This window comes from Mauremys mutica, chromosome 19, assembly GCF_020497125.1.
Source record: "Mauremys mutica isolate MM-2020 ecotype Southern chromosome 19, ASM2049712v1, whole genome shotgun sequence".
NCBI classification, from domain to species: Eukaryota; Metazoa; Chordata; order Testudines; family Geoemydidae; genus Mauremys; species Mauremys mutica.
The window spans coordinates 9978825-10006544 of record NC_059090.1 but is presented as its reverse complement, the minus strand read 5'-3'; the positions used below and the strand labels follow the sequence as shown (position 1 = coordinate 10006544).

At 44.2% G+C, this 27720-nt stretch overlaps 1 protein-coding gene across 2 annotated transcripts in view; it reads left to right on the top strand.

The window, feature by feature from the left end:
* The first annotated feature begins 3347 nt into the window (after positions 1-3347).
* The window catches only part of ATP2A3 (ATPase sarcoplasmic/endoplasmic reticulum Ca2+ transporting 3), a 146451-nt gene continuing 122078 nt past the window's right edge, over positions 3348-27720 (top strand). For both annotated transcript variants that reach the window (XM_044994317.1, XM_044994316.1), the window contains exon 1: positions 3348-3545. In XM_044994317.1, coding sequence (XP_044850252.1) covers positions 3428-3545 — 118 coding nt within the window. In that variant the 5' untranslated portion in view covers positions 3348-3427. The remainder of the gene's footprint in view (positions 3546-27720) is intronic.

The following is a 27720-nucleotide window of genomic DNA, read 5'->3' as shown; positions in this document are numbered from 1 at the left end:
CAAGCCACGCTGAGAAATCAGCAACTGTTTCTGTGTAAGGTGGGACCAAAAAAATCTAACCAAATGCAGAAAGAAAATGAAAGTCAAGTTGTGTAATGTTCCATCTTCACTGAGTCTCTGAAAATGGGCAGGAAAATCTCGTGCTGTCTGGAAATGTAGCCAGGGTCCTCCAACACACACTGCAAGTCACAGCAATTGTGATGCTGTTTTTTTTCTCAAGAACCATCCTCCTTGCTGTCTTCACTGGCATTTACCAGTTCCTTGAGAACTTCAGATTGTGTTTCCCAAGGACAAGGGTGTAGTCATTGTTCTGCATCACCCTACAATTAGTGCGGCCAAGGGAAAAAAAACAACCAACCCCCACCGTATACGTCTGTGAAGAGGCAGAAGAAATATGACACTTCTTTTGCTAATTAGAGACCAGACTGTACGTTGCTGATTCCATCAATGAGCCCAGTAAGGTGCTGGAACTTTCATTTGAAAGTGATGCTTGTTATGAACAAGTCACGTTTTTTCTTATTAAAAGTAATTCTCCAGGCTTCCCACTTCTATTCTATGCTCCCCCGCTTTATTATATTCAGTTATATCCTATGGCCTGATACTGAGAAAAGTAACACTCGTCTACCATTACAGTTGGGTTCTTCCAGTCACCCGTGGCACTAGTGGATAAGGAAAAGTTATTTACTTATTCCCATAATACAAGAACTAGGGGTCACCAAATGAAATTAATGGGCAGCAGGTTTAAAACAAATACAAGGAAGCTTTTCTTCATGCAGCGCACAGTCAACTTGTGGAACTCCTTGCCTGAGGAGGTTGTGAAGGCTAGGACTATAACAGTGTTTAAAAGCAGCAAAGAATCCTGTGTTTAAAAGGGAACTGGATAAATTCATGGTGGCAAGTCCATAAATGGCTATTAGCCAGGATGGGTAAAGAATGGTGTCCCTAGCCTCTGTTTGTCAGAGGATGGAGAGGGATGGCAGAAGAGAGATCACTTGATCATTGCCTGTTAGGTTCACTCCCTCTGGGGCACCTGGCATTGGCCACTGTCGGTAGACAGATACTGGGCTAGATGGACCTTTGTTCTGACCCAGTACAGCCATTCTTATGTTCTTATGACCAGATGTCCCAATTTTGGGGTCTTTTTCTTATATAGGCTCCTATTACCCCCCACCCCTATTTTTCACACTTGCTGTCTAGTCACCCTAGTTGTCAATCCTCAGCACCTTTCTGAGATCAAGATGCTTAGTCTGTTTGCTCTATAAGGCCCATATCTTGTGTGGTGCTGTGCTGAACTCCTATTGACTTAAATCTAACCCCCAATTCACTGACTTCAGTGGGAATTGCAAGTGGGCCCGGTCAGGCCTTAATTCTTCCTGGCTTTTGCTGCTATTCTTTACCATACCTTCCTTGTCTTATCTCCAGCTGCCCTTTTATGATATATATGTAAACCACTCTACTGAGCTCTTGTAATGGGACATATAATCTGTTAAGCACTTGTATTACCTTTTGTATTAAGGATAATATGTAACAATCAATTTTATTCTATGCAGATTTATTTGCTTCTGCATTTACATCCAGCTGATGTGCAGACAACTGAACTGATCAGTTTTTATCCTGCAGAGACTTAACCGGTCGGCTTAACTGGCACTGGCAGTAGTTCCCTTGAGTTCAGTGGAATTGTGAAGTTACAGGTACATAAGCCTTTGCATCCCTGAGGGCATCACTAGACAGTTCCTTCCCCAGCAGGCTTCTTGTGATGCATCTGGTAAATATGGATCTAGAGGGTAGGCTTTTCACAGGCACTCAGCTTTTGTCCCTCTTTGCTTCCAAGGAAGGCAATGGGAGCTGAGTTAGGACAATGCTGAATGCTTTTGAAAATCCTATCCTGAAATAACAAAGACCACCGAGCGTGGCCCCGAAAGGGCGCAGCTCATCCTCTGCCACCCTCACTTTACAGCTGCCCTCTTCTGCAGTTCGCTAACCTATCGCGTGGTCAATGAATTTACAAGGTCAGTGAGGTTTCCTCCTGTGGCTGTGCCACATAGCTTCAAGCGCTGGTTCTTCCGTTGGCGTGAGACGGGTCCCCCTATTCCTCACCCTTGTTAAAGAGCAATTTGTCATGTAAAAAGAAAAGTGTTTTGTCCATTTAAAAGTGAGAAGGGGTGTGCGCTGACTAGGATGTTTAAGGCAATGCAATAGCTTTATTAAGGCGGCTTCAGCTCCCTGCAACGTCGAGGCAGGAACTGTCACAACTCTCAGCTGTGGTGGATGTAAAAGTCTTACATGAGACTCATTCACCGAGACCCCCTCTGGTTGCTCAGCAAGGGCTCAGGTGATGCTAGAGCGGACGCGAAGGCTTTAGAACCAACCCCCAAATCACTTTCCGATCCCCACCACGGCCGAGCTCCCTCTAGAAAATGCAGATTTGAAAGCCTCGCCTCGCCAATCACAGAAGAGCAGGAAGGTGTGTGGGAGGGGCAGAGCCAATCAGGCGGTGGCAGGTAGCTTGTGAATGGGGGTGTGGGGGGGGGTTGAAGCTCAGCCAGTCATGGGGGGGGACTCTCGCTGATCCCCTCGCTGCGTACGCGGGAGGGGCACCGCGCGCGGAGACATTAGCCGGGCAGACGGAGAGGGGGGGGCGGCTCGGCACCGTGCGGCTCTGGCGGCGGGGGGAAGTGACTCGGTGCGCGGGGCTGGGCAGGGCGCTGAGCCGCGGGGCGCGCAGGCGGGAGCCCCGGCGGAGGGCAGGGCTGCTGCGAGAGGAGGCGGAGTCGGACCCGGGCCAGGCTCACCTTCCAGCAGAGGGAGAAAAGGTGCCGCGCTGGAGGCAGGACCGAGCCCGGGGAACTTTAAAGCGGACTCGACTTCTCCTCTGGGAGCTGCGGCAGCGCAGGTCCCCCCACCCCGCCACCAGCTTCTGCGCGCACCCCGGCCAGCTCCCCCCCACACCCCGGCTCCCCGGCCAGCTCCCCCCAACACCCAGGCGCGGCTCCCCCCGCTCCTAGACCAGCTGCGCCCCGGCTCCCCGGCGCTGCTCCCCCCCCACACCCCGGCGCTGCTCCCCCCCGCTCCTAGACTGGCTCCCCCCAACACCTCGGCTAGGTCCCCCCAACACCCAGGAGCGGCTCCCCCCGGCTCCTAGACCAGCTCCCCCCAATACCCAGGAGCGGCTCCCCGGCCAGGTCCCCCCAACACCCAACACCCAGGAGCGGCTCCCCGGCTCCTAGACCAGCTGCGCCCCGGCTCCCCGCGCTCCTAGACCAGCTCCCCCCAATACCCAGGAGCGGCTCCCCCCGCTCTTAGACCGACTCCCCGCAACACCCAGGAGTTGCTGCCCCGGCGCCCCCCTCCCCGTCCGCCTGAAGTCCAGCGGCTGTAGCTGCGGCGCCCCGGCCCCGTCTCTCGGCGCAGCCCGGCGGCCCCGGGCATGGAGAACGCGCACAGCTCGTCGGCAGCCGCGGTGCTGCAGCGCTTCGGGGTGCAGGAGAGCTGCGGGCTGAGCCCCGAGCAGGTCCGCCGGAGCCGGGACAAGTACGGACCCAACGGTGAGTCTGCGCCGCGCGCGGGTCGCCTGGGGGCCTGGGGGCAGGGAGTGGGGGGGAGGTAGCGGGCTTGGGGGCGTCTGAGGGGGGAGTAAAGGGCTTGGGGGGGTATCTGAAGGGTGGGGGTACGGGGGGAAGGAGGTGGGGGTATCTGGGGGACAGGTGGAGGTAGAGGGTTTGGGGGGTATCTGGGGGAAGGGTGACAGTATCTGGGGGAAAAGAGGAGGTAGAGGATTTGGGGGGGTATCTGTGGGGGGGATACAGGGGCAAGAGGTGGGGAACGAAGCTGAGGGCATGGAGTATGGGGGCGGGGGGGTTACCTTTGGGTATGGGGATGGTGTGTCCTGTGGGAAAGGTGTTTGTTAGATGTAGTGGGGGGCCTGATTTAACAGGCAGAGGTGCTTTGACCTGTGTGTTTAGGATAACGGGCAGCAGGATGAGTGAGATATGGGTTAAGAGACTTGGAGAGGGGTGTTAGGTTAAGGGGAGGTGGGCGTGGATGAAAGGATATGGAATGTTACCTTTGTCTTCAGGAGACGTTTATGGAGAACGGGGTAATTTATAGTGGAAAGCCAGCTATACGATTAGGCTAATGGGGGAATGGGTTGGGGTCAGGGTTAAAGCCATGGGCAGGTTACCTGTGTGATTAGATAAACATTGATTAAGGAGAGAGCTTTTTGCTTTTGTAAAAATATTGCCTGTGGAAACCGTAAATACAATGAATGCACCTTGATCAGCAGCATAAGGACTGGGAAAGCAGGTCTCTTGTGGGACAAGGGGAGAGAGGCTGGCTTAGGAGATGGGGAAGGATTGGTTGCTCTATTGAGCATTAGGGCAAGGAGAGTGTAATCCACCCAAATCAATATTTGTTTAATTTAAGAGGCTCCCTAGAAGATTGGCTCCACCCTAAGCAGTGTTTGCATATGTCTGTTACTGTTCACATAAACTCTTGATGAAGTTGCCATGGATGAAGGACAGAGTCTGGTGGTGGGGATATGGCAAGTGGGACATGGATGGGTTATATTGTAAAACAGACTGAATTTGAGACACTGTTTTTGAACATCTGAGACTTTTTTTTATGTTTCTGTCAAAAAAGAAAAAAAACACTCAGAAAAACTGTTAGTGAACACAGACAAGGGAGTTCTGCTCTGATAGATTCACACCTTGGGAAGCCCACTCTTGATGCTTTTGGAGTTGATTTGGGAGGCAGAAGCCATTTCTAACTGACTTCTCATGATAAAAGCCTATTCAGGTTGTTTGAATTATAAATAGCAGGCTGGAGCAGTACTGGTGTAGCACCGTTGTCTCTGATAGAGCTAAGCCAGTGTATGCCAGCTGAGGATCTTCTGTGTGGTGGAAGAACTTACTCCACATTTGTCCTTGATGTAATTTTATCAATTTCAGCAGAGTTACACTAGGAGTGAATTTGGCCTACCAATTTTAAGGGCCTTATTCTAGTTCCTTCAATACAACAGGAATTCAAGATCTCCAGTAGATCTGAGTTGGTTCTTGTTGCTTCTAAATTCTAGCCTGGGATGCTGGAACAATTTTTGTAGTGGGGGTGCTGCTGATGGCAACCATGTATCTGGTTTTTTGTTATTACCATTGCAAGCCAAGGGTTGTGGTAGCACCCCTAGTTCCAGCACCACTGGTTCTAGCACCCTTTAATCTGATCTTCATGTTTCTAGGTTAAGGAAAATTCAGTCCAAATAAATTCTGGTGGGTGTTGCACCATTGCATCTTTATTCCCTTAAAAAAAAAAAGTAGGTATGGAAAATATGGAAATCCTTACAGCTGTGTTTACAAAATGGTACCTGTTTCACTGGTAAAATTGCCATCTAGTTTTGCAGGTATCTGTTTAATTGTCAAAGTCAGAACTTGAGTTGTTTGGCAATTTGCTTTCCTTCAGTTAAATCAAATCCTGAAGTCCCTGCTGCTCAGTAATCTACAAAAATCTCATTGCCATCATGAATTTGAGGATTTGTGCTCTGTTCCTGTTAAAGCGTTGTGGGGAGAATGGTTGGGGGGACCGTACCATTTGGGTAAAGGGGAATTACCACCGACTTCAGGAGCATCCTTGAGCGTTGAGTGTGGAATAGCACTTGAAGCACTCTTCATTCAGCAGGAAATAAGGAACTCCACTGGCTCTGGATCTAGATCCTGTGTCTTCCTATTTTCATGGAAACTCGTCTTATCTCCTTGAAAATCTGACAAGTAATTGGAAATAATTGCTGCTTACCATGTTTTGCCAAACCCTTCTGTGCATTCACGTGGACACACGTGGGAATATATTAAAATTGCCTTAAGTACTGAGTGAAAAAAATACCCGGGTGCTATGACAGTTTTGCCCTCTTGCAGTACCAATTTGGTAGGAGCGGCCTGCTCCAGAGTTTGCTGATGTTAATGAGAGTCGACTTAGTTCAATAAATATGACGTTGGTTCAGGCACTAGAGCAGCGGTTCTCAGTCTTCATTGCACTGTGACCCCCTTATATGACAACAAAAATTACTACATGACCCCAGGAGGAGGGACCCAAGCCCCGGGCAGTGGGGAGCCAAAGCCGCCCAAGGACTTCTGCTCTGGTTGGGGGGCAGGTAACCTTATCCTCACTGCCCAGGGCTGAAGCCCTCGGGCTTCAGCTTTGGCCTGGATAGTGGGCTTCGGCTTCGGCCCTGGGTCCCAGCAAGTCTAACACCAGCCTTGGCAACCCCATTAAAATGGGATCGCGACCCACTTTGGGGGCCCGACGCATAGTTTGAGAATCCCCTGCACTAGAGCATTACAGGTGCCCAGAGGTGCTGTGCTTCCAAAAACAAAAGAGGCTGAAGCCAAGCAAGATTTATAAGCTAAGAGATCAGGCAGAGTATTAAGTGGTCCTTGGATTTCATTAATTCTATCAAGCAACGGCTTGGTAATATTGCCCTTCAGATAGACGACCTACCTTGATTGTCAGAAGCTGTGAGCACTGTTTGACACCCAATACATTTTCGGCTCCTTGGGCAATAGTCTATTGCCATAAATCTTAACCCAGGGCACTATTTAAAATGCAAACAGTGAGTTGTAACATGAGGCACAAGTGCTGAGAAGCTGTAAAGCTGACAAGGCAACCATAAAAGTGAAACTGAAGTTTGTGATTGTTTGTGGAACCTTCAGATGTGCCTGGACTTATTTCCAGTACTCATAACTTACTGATGGATCATACAAGATATTACCAGAAAAGCATATTTTAAAAGTTATGCAGGAGGACACCCTGTAAAACTCGTATTGTTAAAAATTTGGGCCAATATTTTCAAACCTAGATGTCTCACGTTAGGCTATTTAATCCATATTTTTAGGCAATCTGGATAAAAGTAGCTTGCTCTTTTTCAGAGGTCCTGAATGCCCACAGGCCACTTTTAGTTACGGTGTATTAGAATGGATGTAGGAAGTTAATTTTAGGAACCCAGATTGAAAGTGTTGGGTCTGGTGTAACCGGAGAAGTCGTCCTAGGATATAATTTTACAGGTAGGGTTTGATTTGATAAATTATCTTGTCACCTAAAATGGAGAAGTTAGATATTCACATTGGAATTAACTAGGGTGAAGAAGATTTGTGTTATCCCAGGGGTCAGAAGCCAAAATCTTTGTTCTATGCCACCAATGCAGCATCTGTGCAGAGCAGTTTGAGGTGAGAGGGGTTAGTGGAGAGGGGTGACCCAGATCACCTGCACCTATATGCGGCAGAAAGGGGAGACTAATGATGCCCCAGCCTCCTTCCAGATGAGTTGTCACAATGAAGGTGCACACCCCTGTGCTGCCTTGCTGGAGAGAGCCAGGGAATGGGGCAGGGGAGCTGTATCAAAACCCCTGGGATGCCTTGTGAACAATACAGAGCCTGCTCCATGCGGGCTGAAGTGCTGCTCCGCCGTGACATTACCATACCTGGTTTTTTACCGCCCAGTGTAGGAAAGCACGGAAGCTCTTGCTTTATTTTAATCACATGTTTAAGTCCTAGTGAAGTTGATAGGACTTAAGCCTGTGCTTACAATTAAGCATAGGCTGAAGGACTCTCCTAAATCGGGGCCAAGGTGAGTGGCTTTGTGGAGGGTAATATATAAAATCACTTTAATGTAGCCCTTCAGTGGCATCTTCCACCTGCAGCTCTCAAAGTGCTTTGCAAACACCAATAAAGTTCGCCACATCCCCGTGTTACATGTTACAGATGGTGGGTAACTGAGGAATGGGGAGGTTAAGGGACTTGCATAAGGTTGCATAGCAAGGCAGAGTCTTTTGGGGAGACAGAGCTTGGCTTTTATGACTCCCGTTTTGATGCTTTAATTGCAAGAACAACCCTCCTTTACCCTTGCTGGTTTCACTTTCTCATCCCCCTGCTTCATATCGTTTGCTTCCTTCTAAACCTGAAGTCAAGTCGCCAGTTAGGGTGACCAGATAGCAAGTGTGAAAAATCGGGACAGAAGGTGGGGGGTAATAGAAGCCTATATAAGAAAAAGCCCCAAATATCAGGACTGTCCCTATAAAATTGGGACATCTGGTCACCCTATTGCCAGTTTTGTTGTGAATCGTGATCTAAACTATTAATACATAATCCTTCTGATAAAGAACCTTCTAGTAAACATTATAGACCAGTTTTCTTGTTTTTCATCCTCTATAGGTATATTGTTGTGCAGCTGAGGCATTTCAGAGCCATAACATCTGTAGCTGAGCCCAAACATTGAAATCTAAAGCACTATCAATGGTGGTTGCATTTTATTTTAAATATAAATGTTCTCCTCGAGCATAAAGTTGCTTTTTCAATTCCAGTGCTCGCATTTAAACTTATAGGAGGAAATGGAGAGAGGACCTGTCTATTAAATATCTCCAATTAGTGGCATGGCAGCAAAACTGTAAGATATAGATTTATGGGGCCTTTTTGTTTTTTAAAAAAGGAGGGGGAGGTTGTGTTCTTTTTTCATAATATCATCATCGTTGTTGTTTTTTCTGCAAAGCAACCTACAAAAGATGCAGATCTCACCATCACAGTTCTACAAGTGCTCAGGAATCTGCAAACAAAATCTTAACAAATGAATATTTTGCAGTGTTTCCACGTGTCTGGTCCATCTAATTCCCTCCTCCTTCCACCATTGCTTTTAAACCACAGGTTCTTTTTAAAAAAATGCAAATCTGTAATAATGAGCTACTGTTTCTAGAATGCCTAGTATGGAATGTGGTAAAAATGCACAAATATTTCTTGCTCTTTTTCCAGGTTTAAAACCAAAGGCCTGATATATTCCTTCACTACTCCGTTGCATTGACATAACTTAGTTAATTTTAGTGGAGTTACACGATGGACAGTCGGGCCCCAAACAGCTGTTTGTTTAGGAAAATTAATGTTATTTTTTAATCTAAATAGTTTTCCTATTTGAAAATAGACACAAATTTAGGACTTGGTCCTGCAAACTCTTAGGCACATGCATAATTTTGCTCCCGTCATTAGTCGTTGACTTCAGTGGGGTATAAGTGTAGTCACGCATGTACTTGAATGTTTGCAGAATAGGGGCCCTAATTTGTTTTGTATAAATGATTTTGTTGGGATGCAGGAGTCCCTCTGGCAAATGGGAAAACAATTATTTCAACAACTTCTAACTTGAAATAAAGCAACTTGCTTGTTCAGACTCTTTCCCTGGGTCATCCCCGTGGTTTTATTCATCAGCTTCTTTACTGGAACCATCCAGTGGATGCATGCTGAAATCTGTGCCTGAGTTTTCTAAACCCTGGCCCATTTCAGCGCATGACTTTATTACTAGCCTTGGCAGAATTAGATTTTTAAAATTTCAACAGGTTGCGTCAATGCTTATTTTTATCAATTGCAATTTTCACAGTTGCACAAAATTATGAGTTTTAAGCTTTTTTTTTTTTCCAATTTTTATCAGTGTAAATTTTTGTAGTTGTAAGAAATTATTGTGGGGAGAAGGCTCAGGTAATAATGATTTAATGACAGTGGACGTTGAGATTCAAAAAATTAAAGCTTTGTAATGTTAAAACACACGTTGTTGACATCACATATCAAAATACATAATATAAATATCAGTATTTTTCTTTGCCTACCTGTAAATTTCAATGATAATCAATGGAAATATTTTTCCCTCATTGTGTATGGTGAAATCAGTGTTTACTGACATTTAGTGACAACAATCTTACCCTTCCAAGCCTATTTATTACTAATAATAGTAATATTTATTAATATTAAGCGCTACCATAGCCCTATACAGGTCCAAAGAAGCTTTCATATTAATTAGTTGAGATTTATCTTTATAATTTGATTTTTCTGACTCGGGGCTCTTGGTTTTGTTTGAAAGGAGGAATTCTGCCTAGTGTTTGAAATGGTGATGGTGGCTAAGTGTGCCAGACCCTGCTTCTTAGGGGGCTAAGAGAGGAGAAAGATGACAGAGGAAACATACTGATCAGAACCAAGGCTTGAAATGGAGGGGAATGGTGTTGCGACTACATCACTGTTCTCTATCAGTATTCATGCCTTTATGGTTAGGGTTGTGTGATGAACTGTATTGGTTTTATGCTGTTTGAACATCAGCACAGCTTTGAGCTGTTAAGACAACAAAACAGACTGACACAGAGCTTGAGTTCGTTAGAAGCAGTGGCACGATGCACTTGACTTTCAGATGCACTCATTTTATTTTCTTCCGTCTGACGACATATAGTTGCATGTACATATGTGTGTTTTATATAATATAGCCTACATTATATACATTTGCTAACATATTGAATTAATTATAGGCAGTTACTAACTGGCCAAGGTTACATTCAGACTCTCTTGACAATAAGAGATTCTATATCACTCTAAAATATTTAGCTTCCTGAGATGCTAGTAGGAAGAGGAAAAGCACCATTTTTTTTCATTTTCTGACTCATCCAACTCTGCTCTCCGTTCCTTTGTGCATCGCCCACCTTTTCCACCCCCAAAGCACACGCTGAACAGTCTGATTCATAAACATGCCCCCACCCCACCTCAAATCCTCTTCCCTCAGGAGAAATGCTGATGCATTAAAACATCTTGAGTGCCTGAAAATCTACGTAGATACTAAACTCTATTCCTCTAATCGGGCAACAGAAAATCCAGGTTTTGATTTCCTTTTTCACTTGATAATACCTGTCTTGGCTTATGTTTTCAGAAAAAATTATTTGAGAAGAGGCTAACCTCAGAAAACTTACTCTCTCATTTCTGTCTCGCTGCTGCAGCATTTTAAAATATTCTGTATGAATTAGGAAAGAAGTAATTAGTTGCATTATTGTAAATAGTCATTTGTGCTTGTAAGATCTGTGGGCATGTGGAGTTACTAATGTTAATTTTTCTTCTGATGTTGGGCTTACTTCCCCATACTTACTTTAATTTACATTAGTTGCTCAGTGTTGCTCAGTAAAACTGCACCTATTTTTTTTATGAAAATCTGCATGTCTTGGGACCATCATGCAGAGAGCTGTACAAAATATTTTTGATAAAATGCCAGACCATGTGGAACTCTCTAGGTCTTAGGTTGCCTTATAAACTCAGACTGGGTTTGCTGACACCTTTGTGACTCTGAGCCAGTTTATGCACATCCCAACATTTATGGCTGTTTTGCTTTGAGAATTTGGTTTCTTAACCCATTGTGGTTTGAAACCATTAGTTCCTGTAACTCTCAGGAGGGGTTGGTAAATTTAGCCTGGGTTCAGCAAAGCACTTGGTACAGGCCATTTCTCAAAAGAATGTTTACACTTATCCTGGTGAAGTGAAATCGAACTTTAATAAACTTCAGCCTGTTGGATCTGAAATGCTGAGGGCTGTGTGCGTGAGGTACAATATGATGAGTGTTTTTCACCTTCAGATCTGTGGATCTGAACCCACTTCTTCAGCTAGAGTTCTAGAATTAGAACTAGAATGAACTTACTTGCTGGCTCAGCTGTGGTGATTGCAACTCCATCATAACTGGAGAGAGAAGTATGATATAGCAGTTAAAGCACAGGGTGAGATGTCAGGAGATGAGCATTCTAATCCCAGCTCTTCGATTGACCCATTGGGTTGGCAAGTCATTTACCGGTCCCTCCGTTTCACCACTTTACAGCCGAGAGTGCCTCTCAGCACTCTGGTGATGGATTAATTTATTAATGTTTGCAAAAGAACTTCAAAATTATTAATGGAAGAGTCAAGCAAATCAGTTACAAAGTACGAAATTCACATACAACAATGTGATGTCATCTGCAGGCAAACTGAATGCTTATAGAAACAGAGTGTGGGGGATAACTGGATTATATTGCAATGGTCCACACAGCTGCATTATTTGCATAGGACATGTAAAGTATCCATAACAAAACAGTAAATCCCCATGTAATGACCTGGTCTCTTTATTATGTGAGAGATTGTCTATTTTAATCTTGCACTTTGAACCAATTGTTCAACCATGTTTCTCGCCCACTTCTAGTAATTCTTACTCTGCTGTCTCCAAACAACTACATGCCTGCTTACTCTTAGTTTTATTAAAGATGGTTTGGTTTATTTTTTTTAATCACTTTGATTTGATAGGTTAGGTTTTAGGCAAGTGAGTTGTGTTTCTAGTGTCTCTCCCAAAAGTTCTCTCTAGAACTTGTTTAAAAAATACCAATGATTTTTGGAGGGAAATTTATAGAATGTAAATTTTCATTAAAAATTTCCCACAAAAATGGTTAGGTTTTTCAGTGCAAAACTGAAGGTTTTTGAAAACCATTTTTGGTTTTAAAAATATTGGGTTCGTTTTTTCCACCCCAAAACTAAAAAAATCATAAAAATACTCCCCCCCCCCTGCAAAAATAAATTTCATTTCCATTAAAATTACTCCTCCACATTTGGTAACTGCTACTGAGCTTTCTTCAGGAAGATCTGTGTCTGATAGAGGTGGACTTAAACCAAAAATCTACTGTCTGAACACCCCCACTTTAGGGACGTTTTTATCCGAGTCAGAAATTTATGGCACCAGCACATACATCCCTGTTAGCTAGTTTCATCCTTTTGAAGTGATTGGGCCACTTGACTGTGCCTTAATATACAATTTGAAAAGAGACAAATATCCTAGGGAGGCAGAAGGTGGATGTGGGAGCGTTATGTCAGGTGACTCTTTGTAAACCTCTGTATGTATAAACCTTAGCCTGATAGTGCAATGGGGCTGTACACTGATTGGAGTCCCTTTGCAGGATCAGGGTCTTGTTCACTACACTCAGAATTCCTGTGAGGATCCTGATAGGAGGGAAGAATTGTCCAGCTTGACTCGAACCTCGACAGCAACACAGCTTTAAGAAGCTTCAAACCACATATGTGCTCCAGAATTTTATGCAGGCAAGATTGTGCTGGACCGTGGTCTGAAGCTATGTTAGCAAGCAGAATTGTTAGGGGGAGGAAATGCTGCAAAAATGGTTCTAGCTGAGTATAATAAATTGCAGGGCTTATATAACAAGTCACCAGTATAAATGGCATAAGTGATCTGGCATTGAAATGCTGTTTATGGATACATACAGTGTGTACTTGTAAGTTTGGCTGCACCTGTGATCCACAAGCGCTGTATAACTTTCCAAACAACTGTTTTTTTTTCCTTTGCTGCACTGCTGTCTAATGATGGGAGCTGAACTGAACATCTACAAATTTCATAAGACAAGCCTGTAGCATCCATTTGACTTGTAAGCCATCAGACTTTTTCCTGTGTGTTATGTTATAGCCATAACACAAAGATGCTTTCACTTATTAGGTTCTAACAATGGGATATTGGATAACCCTGGTTATAAAGTAGACCTCTGGGAGAAGGCAACTTTTTCCCCACAGCCAACAAGAACAAATAGAATTCAGTCGGGGTTAACCCTTGTCATCGCTTAGAAATGTTCTTCAAGCTCTGAAATTCTAAGCAGTATCCTTTTTATTGTAAACTGCCTGCTGTTCTGGGCCTTTTATTTATAGCATATACCATTCCAGAAACACCAATACGAATGATGTGTTAACAAGGTGAGGTTCGTTCAGATGCCCAAGCCAAAGCCCATTCGAGGTCACTAGGAGTCCATGTGCTCTGGATCATACCTCAAGGTATGATTTTTTTTTCCAGCAGTACTGAGCGCTCACAGCTCCATTTGAAGTCAGCGAGATCTGGAGGAGCTCAGCAACGCTGGAAAAATCAGCTCTTTAAAATATCTTCAAAATAGGTAGATAATAGTGAGGAGGAGGATGGTGGGGAAAGATTTAAGAATTGTATCTAAAGCACACTCCCAAAAAAGGACCTTTCTTGGTGCTTTCTGAGGAGGACAGGGTTGGGATTCAGTGCTAATATTGCTATGTCCAGGGCCGGCTCCAGACCCCAGCGCGCCAAGCGCACGCTTGGGGCGGCATTTTGCCAGCAGGGCGGCAGGCGGCTCCGGCGGACCTTCCGCAGTCATGCCTGCGGGAGGTCCAGCGGAGTCGCGGGACCAGCGGACCTCCCGCAGGCATGACTGCAGAGAGTTCGGTGGTCCCGCGGCTCGGGTGGACCTCCCACAGGCATGCCTGCGGACGCTCCACCGGAGCCGCAGGACCAACGCACCCTCCGCAGGCACGTCTGCAAGAGGTCCCCCGGAGCCACGGGACCAGCAACCGGCAGCGTGCCCCCTGCAGCGTGCCGCCATGCTTGGGGCAGCCAAATTCCTAGAGCCACCCCTGGCTATGTCAAAAAACTAGTCTGTTAAACCACTTGCTATCCCCTCTGAGAAAATGCATCTGCACAGTCCTCTTGTGATTTTATGAAATGTAGTGAATTGCTGAGCCAAACTTTCAGAATAACTTAGTCCCCATTTAGGCATCAAAATAACTGGACAGATTTTTAAACGGTCTCAGCTTTTTGGGTGCTGAGCTCTCCTGAAAATCTGGCCCATAGTGCTTATGACATTGAGATTGACAGTCGTATCAAGGGCCTGCCTAATGTGGTTATAGTGCTGCTCTGGCAGAGCCATGAGGGGAAAGACTGTCTCTCTCATTCTTGACCTGCAACAGCTGTTAATCCAGGTGACTTTTCCCTGCAGATGAGTGTCCAGTAGGGGCTGAGTAGAGAGCACTAAGAGATTAATAGAAGTGGTGATCTAGATCTCTAAGAAGTCACGAGACACATGTTGCATGGTGGTTCAGCATACTGAACACAGTTATGGGAGCTGGCCCAAAAGGTCTAATGTAGGTGTCAGTTTTCTGCACATCTCTTCTACGCAGTCCCCGTAGTAGGTATGTATTTAATTAGCAAGTAGGAATGCATGGCACTCATGTCCTCACTCTAGCCTAAGGCTTTGAAGTTCACAGCTCACTAGCTGCAGCTGAACTTCTTTACAAGTTCCATGGTGTGAATAGTCTCTCAGATGTTGTCTCTGGGGATTCCCACACCTCCCGCTCTTTCCGATTTGTATACACTTGGAGGACGAGGATATAGTCTTCTGAGGACATCCCCTCCAGATTCTTGACCAGGTATCTGAAACAATCTGAAAAGAGATTTCCTCCACTGAACCAAGACTATGTGGGGATGGATCTTAAAGGTTGAAACTTTCGAAACAGTTTAAGGCATTTGGATGCTCAATTCCCATTAAAATTATTCCCCTGAGAGCCTTTGAAAATCTTGGTTCAGGAAGGGGTAGTGTACCTGGGGAAATTTACCGGTATAACTATTCCAGTATAATTGGACCTGTATAACTCCATATGTGGACACTCTTATTCTTGAAGTTTCCACATGTAGATGAGTCCTAAAATGGGCACCCATGTTCTATAGATGTGCCCAAGGGAGCTCATAGGCAGCAGGAGCTACAGCATACAACTATGGAGTCTCAATATCTTGTATCTAAGGAGCTATGGGGTCCAGCGGACCATCAGCATCTCACCATTGACTTCGCAAATGCCGTTTGGGAGGGCATTTATTGTAAACTGCCTGCTGTTCTGGGCCTTTTATTTATAGCATGTACCATTCCAGAAACACCAATACGAATGGTGTGTTAACAAGGTGAGGTTCATTCAGATACCCAAGCCAAAGCCCATTTGAGGTCACTAGGAGTATCTTTTAAACATTGGTGCTCAAAGTTATTATTTGTTGTTTGTATTGTGCTAGGTGCTGTACAAACACAGAACAAAAAGACAAAGTAAAATCATACTTTTAATTTAATTATATTTGTTTTTAATGTGTTTGTGTCACACCCACCCACCCACCCCAGCATGGTGCACTGGAAACTGACTGGCACATGGCACTTGCTCTAATTGTAATAGGAGAAGGAGAGTGATTGATATATATGAGTGCTGTTTTCTAGGACAGTTTGTCTGATGTGGTTTATTTTAATAACTAGTTAGCAAAGCCTGTCCCAGGGAGAGAGGCAATTGGAAGGGGAGGGACAAAGCTTGTGAGTTGACTAATTTGCTGGATTGACTTTATAGTTTTCTCAGAGCTGCAGGTGATACAGAGTTGCCAGCTGTTGATTGCAAATCACGATTACAGGCTGGAGTTTTTAAAGCTCCCCATGATTGTCTGGAAAAAGCTGTTTTTTTTTCATTGCTCTTTGCCGTTATAATATATAAATGGCCGCCACTTCCCTTTGGGTTTCCAAGTGGGATTGAAGCCAGGCTGCCCTCCGTAAAGCTGGGTGCCCTTATTCAACCTCTGTGTCCCAAGCAGGGGAGGCTGTTAGGATGCAGGAATGTAGCAGGGATGAGGGGGAGAATGCAGGGATTAGGGGAAGGAAGGTGCAAAACTCCTATGAGCAATTGGCGGCTGGGGGCTGCATTGTTGAGTGTGCGTGGAAGATTGAATTTTAGTATGATGTGATTGCACACAAATGGGGTTTGGGGTCAAGGTAACGAAAGGTACAGAAACCCGGGTGACAGACCAATACTCCTCTCCCCCATTTATTATTGTTCACGTGGTTTTTGTTGTTGCTGTTCTGACTCATGACTTTTTTTTTTTAAATTCTTAATGTTGCTGGTCCTGGGAGCGAGATCCGTAACAGCGACCTCCTTTAAAAAAAAAAAGGGGGGGGGGGACGGGAAATACGTTGCAACTAATTACCGACTGCTCCAATAATCACTTTATAAAACGAGTAGCAAAGGTATAATTTTGCAAGTCCAGAAATGTTCAGTAACTAGAGCTGAAAAGCTGTAAAGAGAAATGTGGTTACTTGAGTATTTCCATGACGTGTGCCTCTGTGTGTGAGAAACGCTCCTCAGTCGTGGTTTAATCCTGTTGCTTTAACCATTTAAAGGAATGCTGCAAAGCCCAAACCTTTTCCCATGCTGTGAAAAATCCATCCCGTTTTCTTTAATGCTGCCTTCCCAGACTTGTTAACACCCATGCAGTAGCCAGTGTCCATTGGCAGAAAGCTATTACATGCATATTGGTGGCCAGGGGCTGCATTGTTGAGTGTGCATGGAAGATTGAATTTTAGTATGATGTGATTGCACACAAATGGGGTTTGGGGTCAAGGTAACTAAAGGTATAAAAACCCAGGGGGAGGGATAGCTCAGTGGTTTGAGCATTGACCTGCTAAACCCAGGGTTGGGAGTTCAATCCTTGAGGGGGCCACTTAGGGATCTGGGGCAAAAATTGGTCCTGCTAGTGAAGGCAGGGAGCTGGACTTGATGACCTTTCAAGGTCCCTTCCAGTTCTAGGAGATTGGTATATCTCCTATTATTATTATATTATTATTATTATTATTATACATATGATTTCAAGGTCAAGCTTAGGCCTGTTTATAAGATGTGGTTAACACTTTGAACAAGTGTCGTGCTAATCCAGCTAGGGGAATGTAGTCAATAAATTGGTTTTTTATTAATAATTCTCATTAAGGGGTAGACTTTGAACCCTTTACTCACTTGAGTAGTCCCACTGCAGTTATCAGTGCAGTTATCAGTGCAGTTATCAGTTATTCTTGTGAGTCAGACACATCAATGAGGTCAATGTTGTTGAACAGTGTGAAGAAGGGGTTAAAAATCTGTCCCTAATCTAACATTTTACCTATGAGGAAAATTATTTTCTCTGCTGAAGTAAGCTCGCCTCATGCTGCTTTTTAGTAGGCCATCAACCTCTTGTCCAAAATTAGTGTCGGTTGATTTCCCCTGTATAAAGAGACTGGGGGTGGAAACCAACATGAAAATTCCTAGAAATCGTCATCTTTATTTTGCTGTCATTTTCAGACTTTTGGGCCAAATCGGCTGCTGATGTAACCAGGGGCATCTCCAATAACGTCAGCAAACTGGCTAGATAGCAATGACCTGATATTAATGGAGCTGAGTCCCACTTACGGCAGTGGTAAAACTGGCTCTTTCTGCCATTGACTGCTCTTGGTGGAAGAGTCCGTGAACTGGGGAATGAAGTATCAGACTGGTCAGAACTGAGATGTAAAATTGAGGTCCTGGCCACTGTTACTTTTTGCTAAGAGGAGGAGTTATAAACCCAGTCAGTGTGTTAGCCAGATTCTAACTTAGATAACTGTGCTCTGCCAACGTACAATTCCCCTATTCCCTGAAGTTTAAATGATACGATTCTTCTTTTTATCATTGTTTATATTGCTATATGTCATTAATAGCTTCTAAGTTCCACCCCAGTGGTAGCTACGTTGCCATAGCAGATGAAACCATTTGTGAGTTCCTCTAATATATTAAAAATTATAAAGCAGTTTGGTATTCAAATAAAAGGACCTAATTAAATGTAAATTTACTTTTGTGCAAGAACAAGAAGAACTGTGCTAAATCACGGATTTGCAATGACGGGCTGGAAGTGAGAAGAAACTGGGAAGGAATAGATTGGATAAAAACACAGACAGTTCCTTGCATGTTTCTCAGTGGAGGATGCCTAGTAGAGTGTCAGAGCTTGAAGTCCACCCTCATGCTCTGTTTTAGCCATTGTTATATTTTGACTGTTATGTACTCAGTGCTGAAGGTGTGACTTTATAGAAGGAAATCCTCTTCTTGCTCTCACTATGTCCATGGTGTCCCTTAGTTCCTGTCCCTGACATTAGCCTGCTTGTATTTTTGAATCTGGTGTTTCCTGGCGTTTTCAGTGGTTACATATTTTTAGTCCATTCTAATCATGGGGTTGATGGGGAGGGAATGTAATAAATTTTAAGGAACGAACCTTTGATTTTAACCTTTCAGCTTTGTGGGGACATTTGAAAAGTTTGGTTTCCATGGTAAATGCAAAAGAAAATGGGATTAGGAAAACATATTTGTGGTTCTAAGTGCTAGAGAGTTAACCCCTTCACTGAGGTGGGCCTTTTCAGGGACAGTCAGAAAATGTAGCTGATTAGCACAGGATGGGGAGCCAGGACAACTGAGTTCCAATATTGCTATGCCACTGACTTGCTACAGTAGCCTTGGACAAGTCACTTAACATATTAATAAGGGGGCAGCAATTTAATTAGTTGAATTAGTTAATGTTATATGAGTGCTAAGCATTACTGACTAGGATGAGCTCTCTCTTTAAATGGTTGCCAGGTTGTCTGCACTGCCCTTCAGGGCTGAAGAGGTATATAGAGAGGTTTGAGGTTTTTACGTGATGGCCTCTGTTTGATCAGAAACCCGTGGACTACTACATAATCACTGGCTGGGAAGTCCGAATGCTCTTTTTCAGACGTGTGGAAATACATCTTGATGGAGGAGGGTTCTGAGTGAATGACATGGGTTCTAGTGCTGTGGAATATGCCGGGTAGATGCATGGGCTGTGACTTAATAGTTACATTGCTTTGAAACTCTGTTTGGTAGCGGGAGAGTGTGGAAAGTCTCGTTCCAAGAAGTGCAGTTATGCTGGAAAATTGCATTTGGCCTCTGACCTCTGGACTGGGCAATTCATACAAGGTCCATGGTGGTCAAGGTGTAGGGTATCCAGTGTAATTGGGCATTTGCAAAGAAAGGGATTTTGTCCTTTCAGGGCACTGTGTAAGGTGCAGCTGTTCAGACAGGTTGAGGATGAATTTTGGACAAGTGATGAGAGAGTTACAAGCTACTGGAGTATAGTACTGAGGAATTCATTTGACCACCCTACGTTGGGGACAGCTTGTTGTGACATGACACGCAAATGCGATAGTGGTGGGTGCAATATACCTTTGCCTCCATCCCGACTTTATTTTCAAAAGCTGAGAGGCTTTTACCAGCACAACTCCCATTAACTTGAACAGGGGCTAAGCTGCTAACTTCTCGTGTCACTTGGAAAATTTGGTAGGGATGACGTTTAGGTTCAAGTGTGTTACTCTTCTGGGTTCCTTGTTTTTTGAGCGGAGTTGTGGAATAAGCTGGCACTGTGGCTTTGCAACCCATCCACCCCTTCTTTAGTTTCACTTTTGTGAAAACAAATAAATTCTTAAACTTTCTATAATACGCAGTCCTGTTTCCTTCTCCCTCAAGCACGAGGGGACACCCTGCTACGTGACACCTGAATGGGGAATGCGTAAAGCAGAAGAGAAAATTGTATCTAAATACGGGATCTTTATTTGCATTAATTGCAAAGCAGCTTTGCCATCTTGCATAAACAAAGTGTGCCCTGTAGAAAAAGGTTTGTGAAGTCAAATTCTTCTTCAGCTGGTATTTATATAACGCCATGTTGCAGAGCAGCAGAGAGTCCCATGAATGCAAAAGCTGCCGGACTCGCCTTTTAAATGCAGCCATTGGCAATACTGCCAGCAGTTGCATCTTTTTTCGTTGAGCATCAGCAAACCTGTAAAGTTAACGCCTGCCAGCTAAGCGGCTAGACCCTAGACCTTGGTTTAAAATCAAATATCAGCTGTCACAAGGTGACATGGCCGAGGCATGTAACCGCAGAATGCTCATGCGCACTCCCGCATGCACCGTTCCCACAGCTGTGAAAACAATTGCCTCTAACATCTTTCTGTACTACGTGTAATCGAAATCATCTGGGATGGACACTAATTCTGCTTGCTTTGCCAATGGAGCTGTGCTAGTGTAATCAGCTTATTTGCTTGTTTCAGTTTCCGTGTCGGCCTTCTACTGTTCCTTCTCGTTCATCGGCTTATAATGTAACTTCGTTTGCTGGTGTTATGTATGGACATTGTTCTCTGCTGCTGTGGGCCAGCCTTAGTCTACTGCCCTGTTCATAAATGTGACAAATTAATAAGCCTGCATCTGTCTTGGTCTTTTGTTATTTATTGTTTGTTCATTATTTAAACTTTAGAAATTGTCCTCTCTCAGAAGTCTAGCTAAGCCCTGGAAGTTCACCTAGCCAACTAATTCAGCGCATATGAGCTTCATTTGCAGATGTGCGGTCTCTGCATTCAAACAAAACAAAGGAACAGCATAAGATGATCCTAGCCTAGCAGACCCTTTCCTACTTTGTGATTTAGATGAATTGGAGTAACTTATTTTCTTGTGCTTTGTTACCAAACTTATAGCAGTGAATAAAAATTGAAGTCGGACGCCTTTCTCCCCACACTTTCCCCCACCTCCGTACAATTTTTTACCAGTTAAGGTGTTAGGTTTTTGGCATTCGTCATTTAGGCAATGCTTCCCACTCATATGAATAATAAAACGTGTTTTATACACACGTATTCATCAGTTGAGAAACATACGATGAATGTGCATTTATATATCTCTGTGCATTGCAAGGATACTATATACGTTGTTTCATTTCTGTTCCCGCAGCCAGGGCCTCAGAATGTGTGAGAGCCTTCATATCGCTCCATGCACAAAGGCAAATCTGGCTGACTTGTAAGAGGAAGCTTGTGGATGTGAGCTCCAGTGTCCAGGAGTGTCAGGCCCTTCAAATTCTGCCCCACCGTAGAACAAAACTGCAGTGTCTCTGCTGTTGAGCTGGGAGGTAAGATTTGCTCCTTAGAAAGGTGGCGGGAATCAAGGGGATATGCAACTCACTGGAGTCTCTTGGATGCCTAAACTGGTCGCTCCTTTCTAACCAAGGTTATGTCTTTATTTGCCTATGCATTTGTGCTGGCCATGGACAAGTTCTCTCCAATGGTAAATGAAAATGGCTAGTTTGCAAGATCCAGGGAAAGAGCAAACTAATGTTTTGAAAGCATGATTCTGTAGCGGAAATGTAAGGGAGGCAGTGGAGCCGACCACCCAGGCTAGTAGGGAGAGGCGCAGAGGGATGAATTGGACAGAGAAGGAAAATAGCCATTAGATCGTTTCAGCAATCCTGAGTTTTCAGGAGGGTGGATATTGATGCAAATCTGGGCAGCCTCAGATGTGAGCCCATTTTTCTTGATTTTGGAGACAGGCCTGTTTGCAGTGGCCATTGTTATAATTAGCTGGGGAAAATGCAAATATGCCCTCATATCCCTTCGTTCACCTCCAGGAGGTGAAAACAAACCAATCCAACATGGAGCAACTTAATCTGAAGATTAATTGGTAGCAACAGTTACACTGTCTCCTATGCCTGTCAGAATCCTGGTTCACATGTAAAACTAAACTGAAATGTGTGGTGTCGGCTAATCCTGTCACGTCGCTTTCCAACTAGATCGCCTGCTGTAAAACAGTGTGGGGGAAAAACACCTATCAGCAGTAGTCTCTGGTGGAAGGGAGAGCCCACTGTTTTGATAAGTACTTACAAATTGCCTAGCAAACTTTACATGTCTGTCCAGTTTTTTTTTTGTTCCATTTTGTAACCTCCAAGTCAACAAAGGGTCTAAAATAAGGAAAATGTGGTGAGTGAGTGGAAAAATGAAAACAACCCAGCTGTGCAGCGTATCGGACAGGAAACCTGCAGAGCACTTATAAAGTTGCAATGTCAATGTTGAAATGAAACATTTGCTACTGCTCATGAATCTGATTTAAAAAAAAATCCTTTTTGAGGGCAAGATTGAGGTCTTAAGTTTCTGGGTGTTTTTTTGTTTGCTAAGGTGTGTGAAAGGGGTATTTTGGTTTCTAAGGTTTTTTTTTTAAAATTTATTGTTGATTCAGTCTCCTTGTATTTTTCTCTTCGGTTAACATTCCCAAGGGTGAGGTTTTTTAGGTACTGATGGTATCGGTGTAAAGTTGAGTGAGCACCATTAACTTTCCCATGAAGTGGGGAGGGGAAGGGAATCCCTGTCTTGTTCTTTGGGCTTTAAGTATCTAAAAGACCTAACCTATGGGCTGGGTCAGGCATAGGGTAGTGTTGAACTCATGATGGCCTCTGTTACACTAGAACCATGTGGCTTTGGCTGAAAACGGCCTAATTAGTTTTTCTGTAGAATTGGCAACTGGCTTTTCTCTCCAGATCCCTCTCTTTTCCCCCTTGGATCATAGAATTCCCCCCCCCCCAGATGTGTATGTGTTCTTTGTTCTGTGCACCTGCCTGTCTAGGGATAGTGGGGGTATCTGTTTCGAACCTGCTTGGTTTGGACAGGAGATCAGAGGGGTTATATTTTTCACAAGTTCAAGGTTTTCCACTAAGAGTTTTTGAGGCCAGTGGCTTTCGATTTTATCTAAAGGTCACTACAGGCTCCCCACCCCCCCGCCGAGCTCTGTCCTTTTACTAGCGTCTAAGGTGAATCTGAGCAATTTTAGCCTTTTGTAGGTAGGATTTAAACCATGGACATCACTTTGAAAGTACTGTGCACAATCAGGACTGGATAATCTTAGAACCAATAATATTTACAGTTACTCTTGTTAAATCTCCTGCCCCAGTATGTGATCCAGTAGCCACCTGGTGTCAAGAAGGAATCCCTACCATGTATAACGTTGCAAAGTGACCTAGGTGCATTATCATTTGTGTCTGCCTTTCTCTGAAGTGTTGGACATTGGCAGCCATTCAGAGTGACACTGGAATAGATGGTGCTAAGGTATCTTTTATTATTCAAATCTTATGTGCCTACTGGTAGTTGGGTGCACCTCGCAACATTACTCTGGCCATCAGAGCCACTCCACTGGTGTGATTGCTGGCACAGATAAGGTCCTCAACATTTAACTACAGTGTGGTCTAGAGAGCTCTCCTGAGCATTGAGATAACACTATCGCTACCACCAGATGATGGGAACAGTGGTAAGAAGTTTTAGAGGGGGCGGAGGCAAATATAGATAAAATAAACTAGTGTTTCACCAATATAAAAATCTCTTGCCACAAGAGCGAAAAGTTTCTTAAGTATAGATAGATGATTCCCAGAGAATTAATCCATTAAAAGTATCCCCCACCCCCTTCCTTCTCAGGCACTCCAGCAGAACAGATCTTTTGTACGCCACAGACATTTTTTTCATCTGATATAATCTAAACCAAGTGCACTGTATAGTTCATTTTCCATGAAAATCCATCCAAGAAGGTTGCTGAAAATAGACCATGTTCTGAGAACAGATACCAGAAAAAGCAAGCATATGTGTGCGGGGAGGGAGGTCAGTTGAGGGGAGAAAAGTTCTTCTTTATAATTGAACTGAAATTTTTAGTGAACTTAAAACAAGCACGTCAACTCCCATGGAGGTCAGGCTTGGACTGTGCCTAGTATTGAGGGTTAGGGCGGACATGTTTTATAAAACTAATTTTGTTTATCAGCAGATGGGGATCAGCTAAAGATGAGAACAGTCAAGTTTCAAATTTCACAATCTTAAACTGATGGGGGAAAAAAAGGGTTTCCTTCTCCCCTCCAAATAGATAGAGATTCTCAGGAAACAAATAAACCCAGGACAAATGCAACCCTGTTTGAAAACCCAATGTCTGAGTGGAATCTACTTGGTCTTAAATGCAAATTATTAATTTTTAAAATGACAATATTTAAAGATCATCTTTTCCATTATCAGGCAAGTTCTGGGCTCTGTTTCCATTGCACCACTTAATGACCTTCCTGGCTCCTAAACCATTCCTTTCACTGTTTCACATGATTTAACAACAATCATAATCTCTAAGAGGAAAAATGCTGGGTCCTGATCTTGGCAAGTGAAGGAGAGAGAAACGCATTTAAGCTGTTCGGGCTTCAACATTTACGCACATTTAACTGTCAGCAGTTGAGAGTCCCAGTAAAGTCAACAGGAGGTCACAGAAGGCAAGTCAGTACTGCTACTCGTGTGAGTAGGTGGTTGCAAGATCAATTTGAATTGTTTTCTTAAAATATATTTTTTTAATTAAACACTTCCTGGGCAGTGCTGTGAACCCCTACACAACTGCATTGTGTTGAGTCCATGTGAGCCAGTGAAATTGACCAGATTAATTTTGTGTCCAAGCTCTGTAAAATGCAAAAAGTCAACAAACATGGAAAAGCAAATTAGGTGTTTTAAAGTAGTTTTAATGCCATGAGTGGGTATTAGTAACACACACAAATCCTACACACACAATCTTTACATCTTAATAGCCATTTTAACGGGATTCTTTAAAACATTTTTTGCAGACCTCACTAAAGTGAAGTGTGATGGTTGGTCTTTGTAACTGTCTGCCAGCACAAATAGCTTACTCTGATAAGATCTAGCAATGTTCAGAACAGGTGCTGAAACTGTGTCCTGCTCACCCCTGCAGGATTACCTTCTTGTGGCATGAGCTGTGTTTTGCATTTTCCTTGCCAGGTTTAACACAAAAGTGCATTATATGAGCATGTTGGAAAATTAACCCTTTCTTTCTGGAAGACTAGTGAGTAGCTCAAGTTGTGAAGTCAGGGATCATCGAGGAGGAAAACTTCACATCTGCATACTACAGCGTTGTTTCTCTGATAGTACTTAGCATTTCTACACTACAGTCCCTTTATTGCAAAGTTTCACCTTGTTTTACCATCTCTCTGTGAAATTCTATATTACCCCCATTTTACACAGGGTAAACAGAGGCAAAGGGTTGGGTGATTAACACAAAGTCACACAGCAAATTAGTGGCATAATTAGAAATGGTACCTAGGAGTCCTGGCTCCCAATCTCCCGCTTTATCACTAGGCACTGCCTCCTGTAAAATGTGATCTTTACACGTTCGATAATTACAATGAGATACTGACTTTGTGCTTAGAAAATCCAGTGATAAATTCAGCGGGGTAGCCGCCGACAACAAATCAGGTTTCGGCTCCATTTTGCTGGAAAGCACTGCTGGTGCATAGATGCCATTTGTCACTGCCTTTGGAGGTGCTCCAGGTAATTGTCTATGGAATGGAGCTCCACAGAGACAAGCGCAGGATGTTCAAAGGTGTAAACAGGACCAATATTCTGTGACCACTGATAGCTGAGTAACTTTTCTTGGAGTTGACTTTTTTTATATATATAATAGAAACCTGTTAAGATATTTAATTTTCCAGATGTTCTGCTGTGACCCAAGCCTGCACCCACGTTTCCAAGTTACCCTGTCCTACTAGATTTAGTACATTGTACATTCATCAATGTACTGTTGTGGAACCCCTGGAGGGGAGGGGTTTAAGATAAAGTGGAATGACACCACTGGTCAGTAGTCTCTGAAGGAGTTGCTGCAGGACCAAGCTCTCCTGCCCCCTGTGAGTGAAACCACCCCACCTCACCTTCGGGTCTGTGTGGTGTTTGGTGTGGGTGCATTAAATGGCCCTCTCTTGGCATGGCTGCTTGTTAAGCCACCCTACTGTCAACCCTTTGTGTGTCAAATCAACCCCCTCACCAAGTGTCCCCCCCCGGTGTGTAAATTTCCCCCTCTCTAGTACACACACACACACACCAGTTTGTGTCTCTTTTCTTGTGTGTGTAACCTTCCCTCCCAGAAAGCAAGAAAGAGTCTTGTGACACCTTAAAGACCAACCGACGTATTGGAGCATAAGCTTTCGTGGGTGAATACCCACTTCATCAGACGCATCTGTTAGTCTTTGAGGTGCCACAGGACTCTGTTGCTTTTTACAGATCCAGACTAACACGGCTACCCCTCTGATACTTCCCTCCCAGGTGGAGGTACTTGTTGGGATCAATAGACACCCCCTCTCCCTGTGCATCACTCCCCCAGCTGCAGCCCCTCCCCACCAAGCTCTGGCCACAGCTTGGGGCGGGGAGGCATATGGCCCTGGGAAGGCATGAGGGGGGCAAATGGCCCCAGCTACAGCCCCCACTGTGGGGCAGGGGCTGCACGGTCCTTGGTTCCAGCCACAGCTGCAGGGCAGGAGCACACAGTTTCACCTCCAGCCTCGGCTTCAGTCCCTGACAGCTAAAGCCGAAGAAGTCACTGAGGTCCAGTAAAGTCATGGAATCCGTGATTGCCATGACCTCCATGGCTAAATCGTAGCCTTATTGATAGGTTGTTTATGGAAATCCTTAAGCAGAGCAACACAGGTTGTAATGAAGTGCGCTTTGAGAGACGATGGATCCTGGATGCCTGTAATGTTGAAAAAGGAGTTGGAAGATATTACATCATAGAAGAAGGTTGAAAGTGTGTGGAAGAAGAAATCTGGAATAAAATTAAAACAGATGTGATTGATATAGCTCCAGACAGCATGTCAGAAGAGGAGGAGCAGAGATCTACCCCAAAGAGGTTGTCTTACATATCTTCTTCATCACCCATCAGGAGTTCAGTGACAGCAGCTAGCAAAGAAGAGGGATCAAGAGGTGATGGAACATCATAAGTGGCAGCAGCAAAAGGAGCAGCAGCTCCTTAAACACTTTGGCAAACAGGCCAACATCATTGGCTCAAGGATTCAAAACGAGATTGACTGTTTTTTCCTGGAAGACCAGTTCTACCACCGGCAGCAGTCAGAATGGAGGACAGTCCTTTATAAACCAACAATAGACTCGTCAGAGCATGACCAGCAGATCCAGAAGACACGTTTATCTTTGACAACAAACACACAGACTACAGCGTGGCACACGTCCTAGTGGGCTGGGAGGAGCTATTTATCTCCATTGCTACAGAGAACCAAGTTTTTGATCCACAACGCCGAAGAAATCCACTCTGAGGAGACACAAAAGTTCTGGGTCTCCTATGATCATTCTGACAGGGATTACACTGGCAGGCTGTTCAGAAGGTCATGTTCTCATTTAAGTTCCTGACTGGAGAGGAGAACTCTCACTCTGGATAGACTACAACAGGAGCTGTCTCTTGAACAAACTGTGTATTGCCTTGCTCAGATGGCACCATGCACTAGGCCTGATGCTCTGCCCAGTGCCCTGGATTACTCACAACTCTTACAACACTCTCTCTGTGGTGAAAATGTACGATGATGGCTCTTTTCTTCACCACCACGCTTGTATATCTGCTGTCCAGTCACAGCCATTCTTCACTTGCTTTGTCCGTATCCCTGTATTTTTTTACTTCAGATACCAAATCAGATATTGAACGGGGGGAAGGG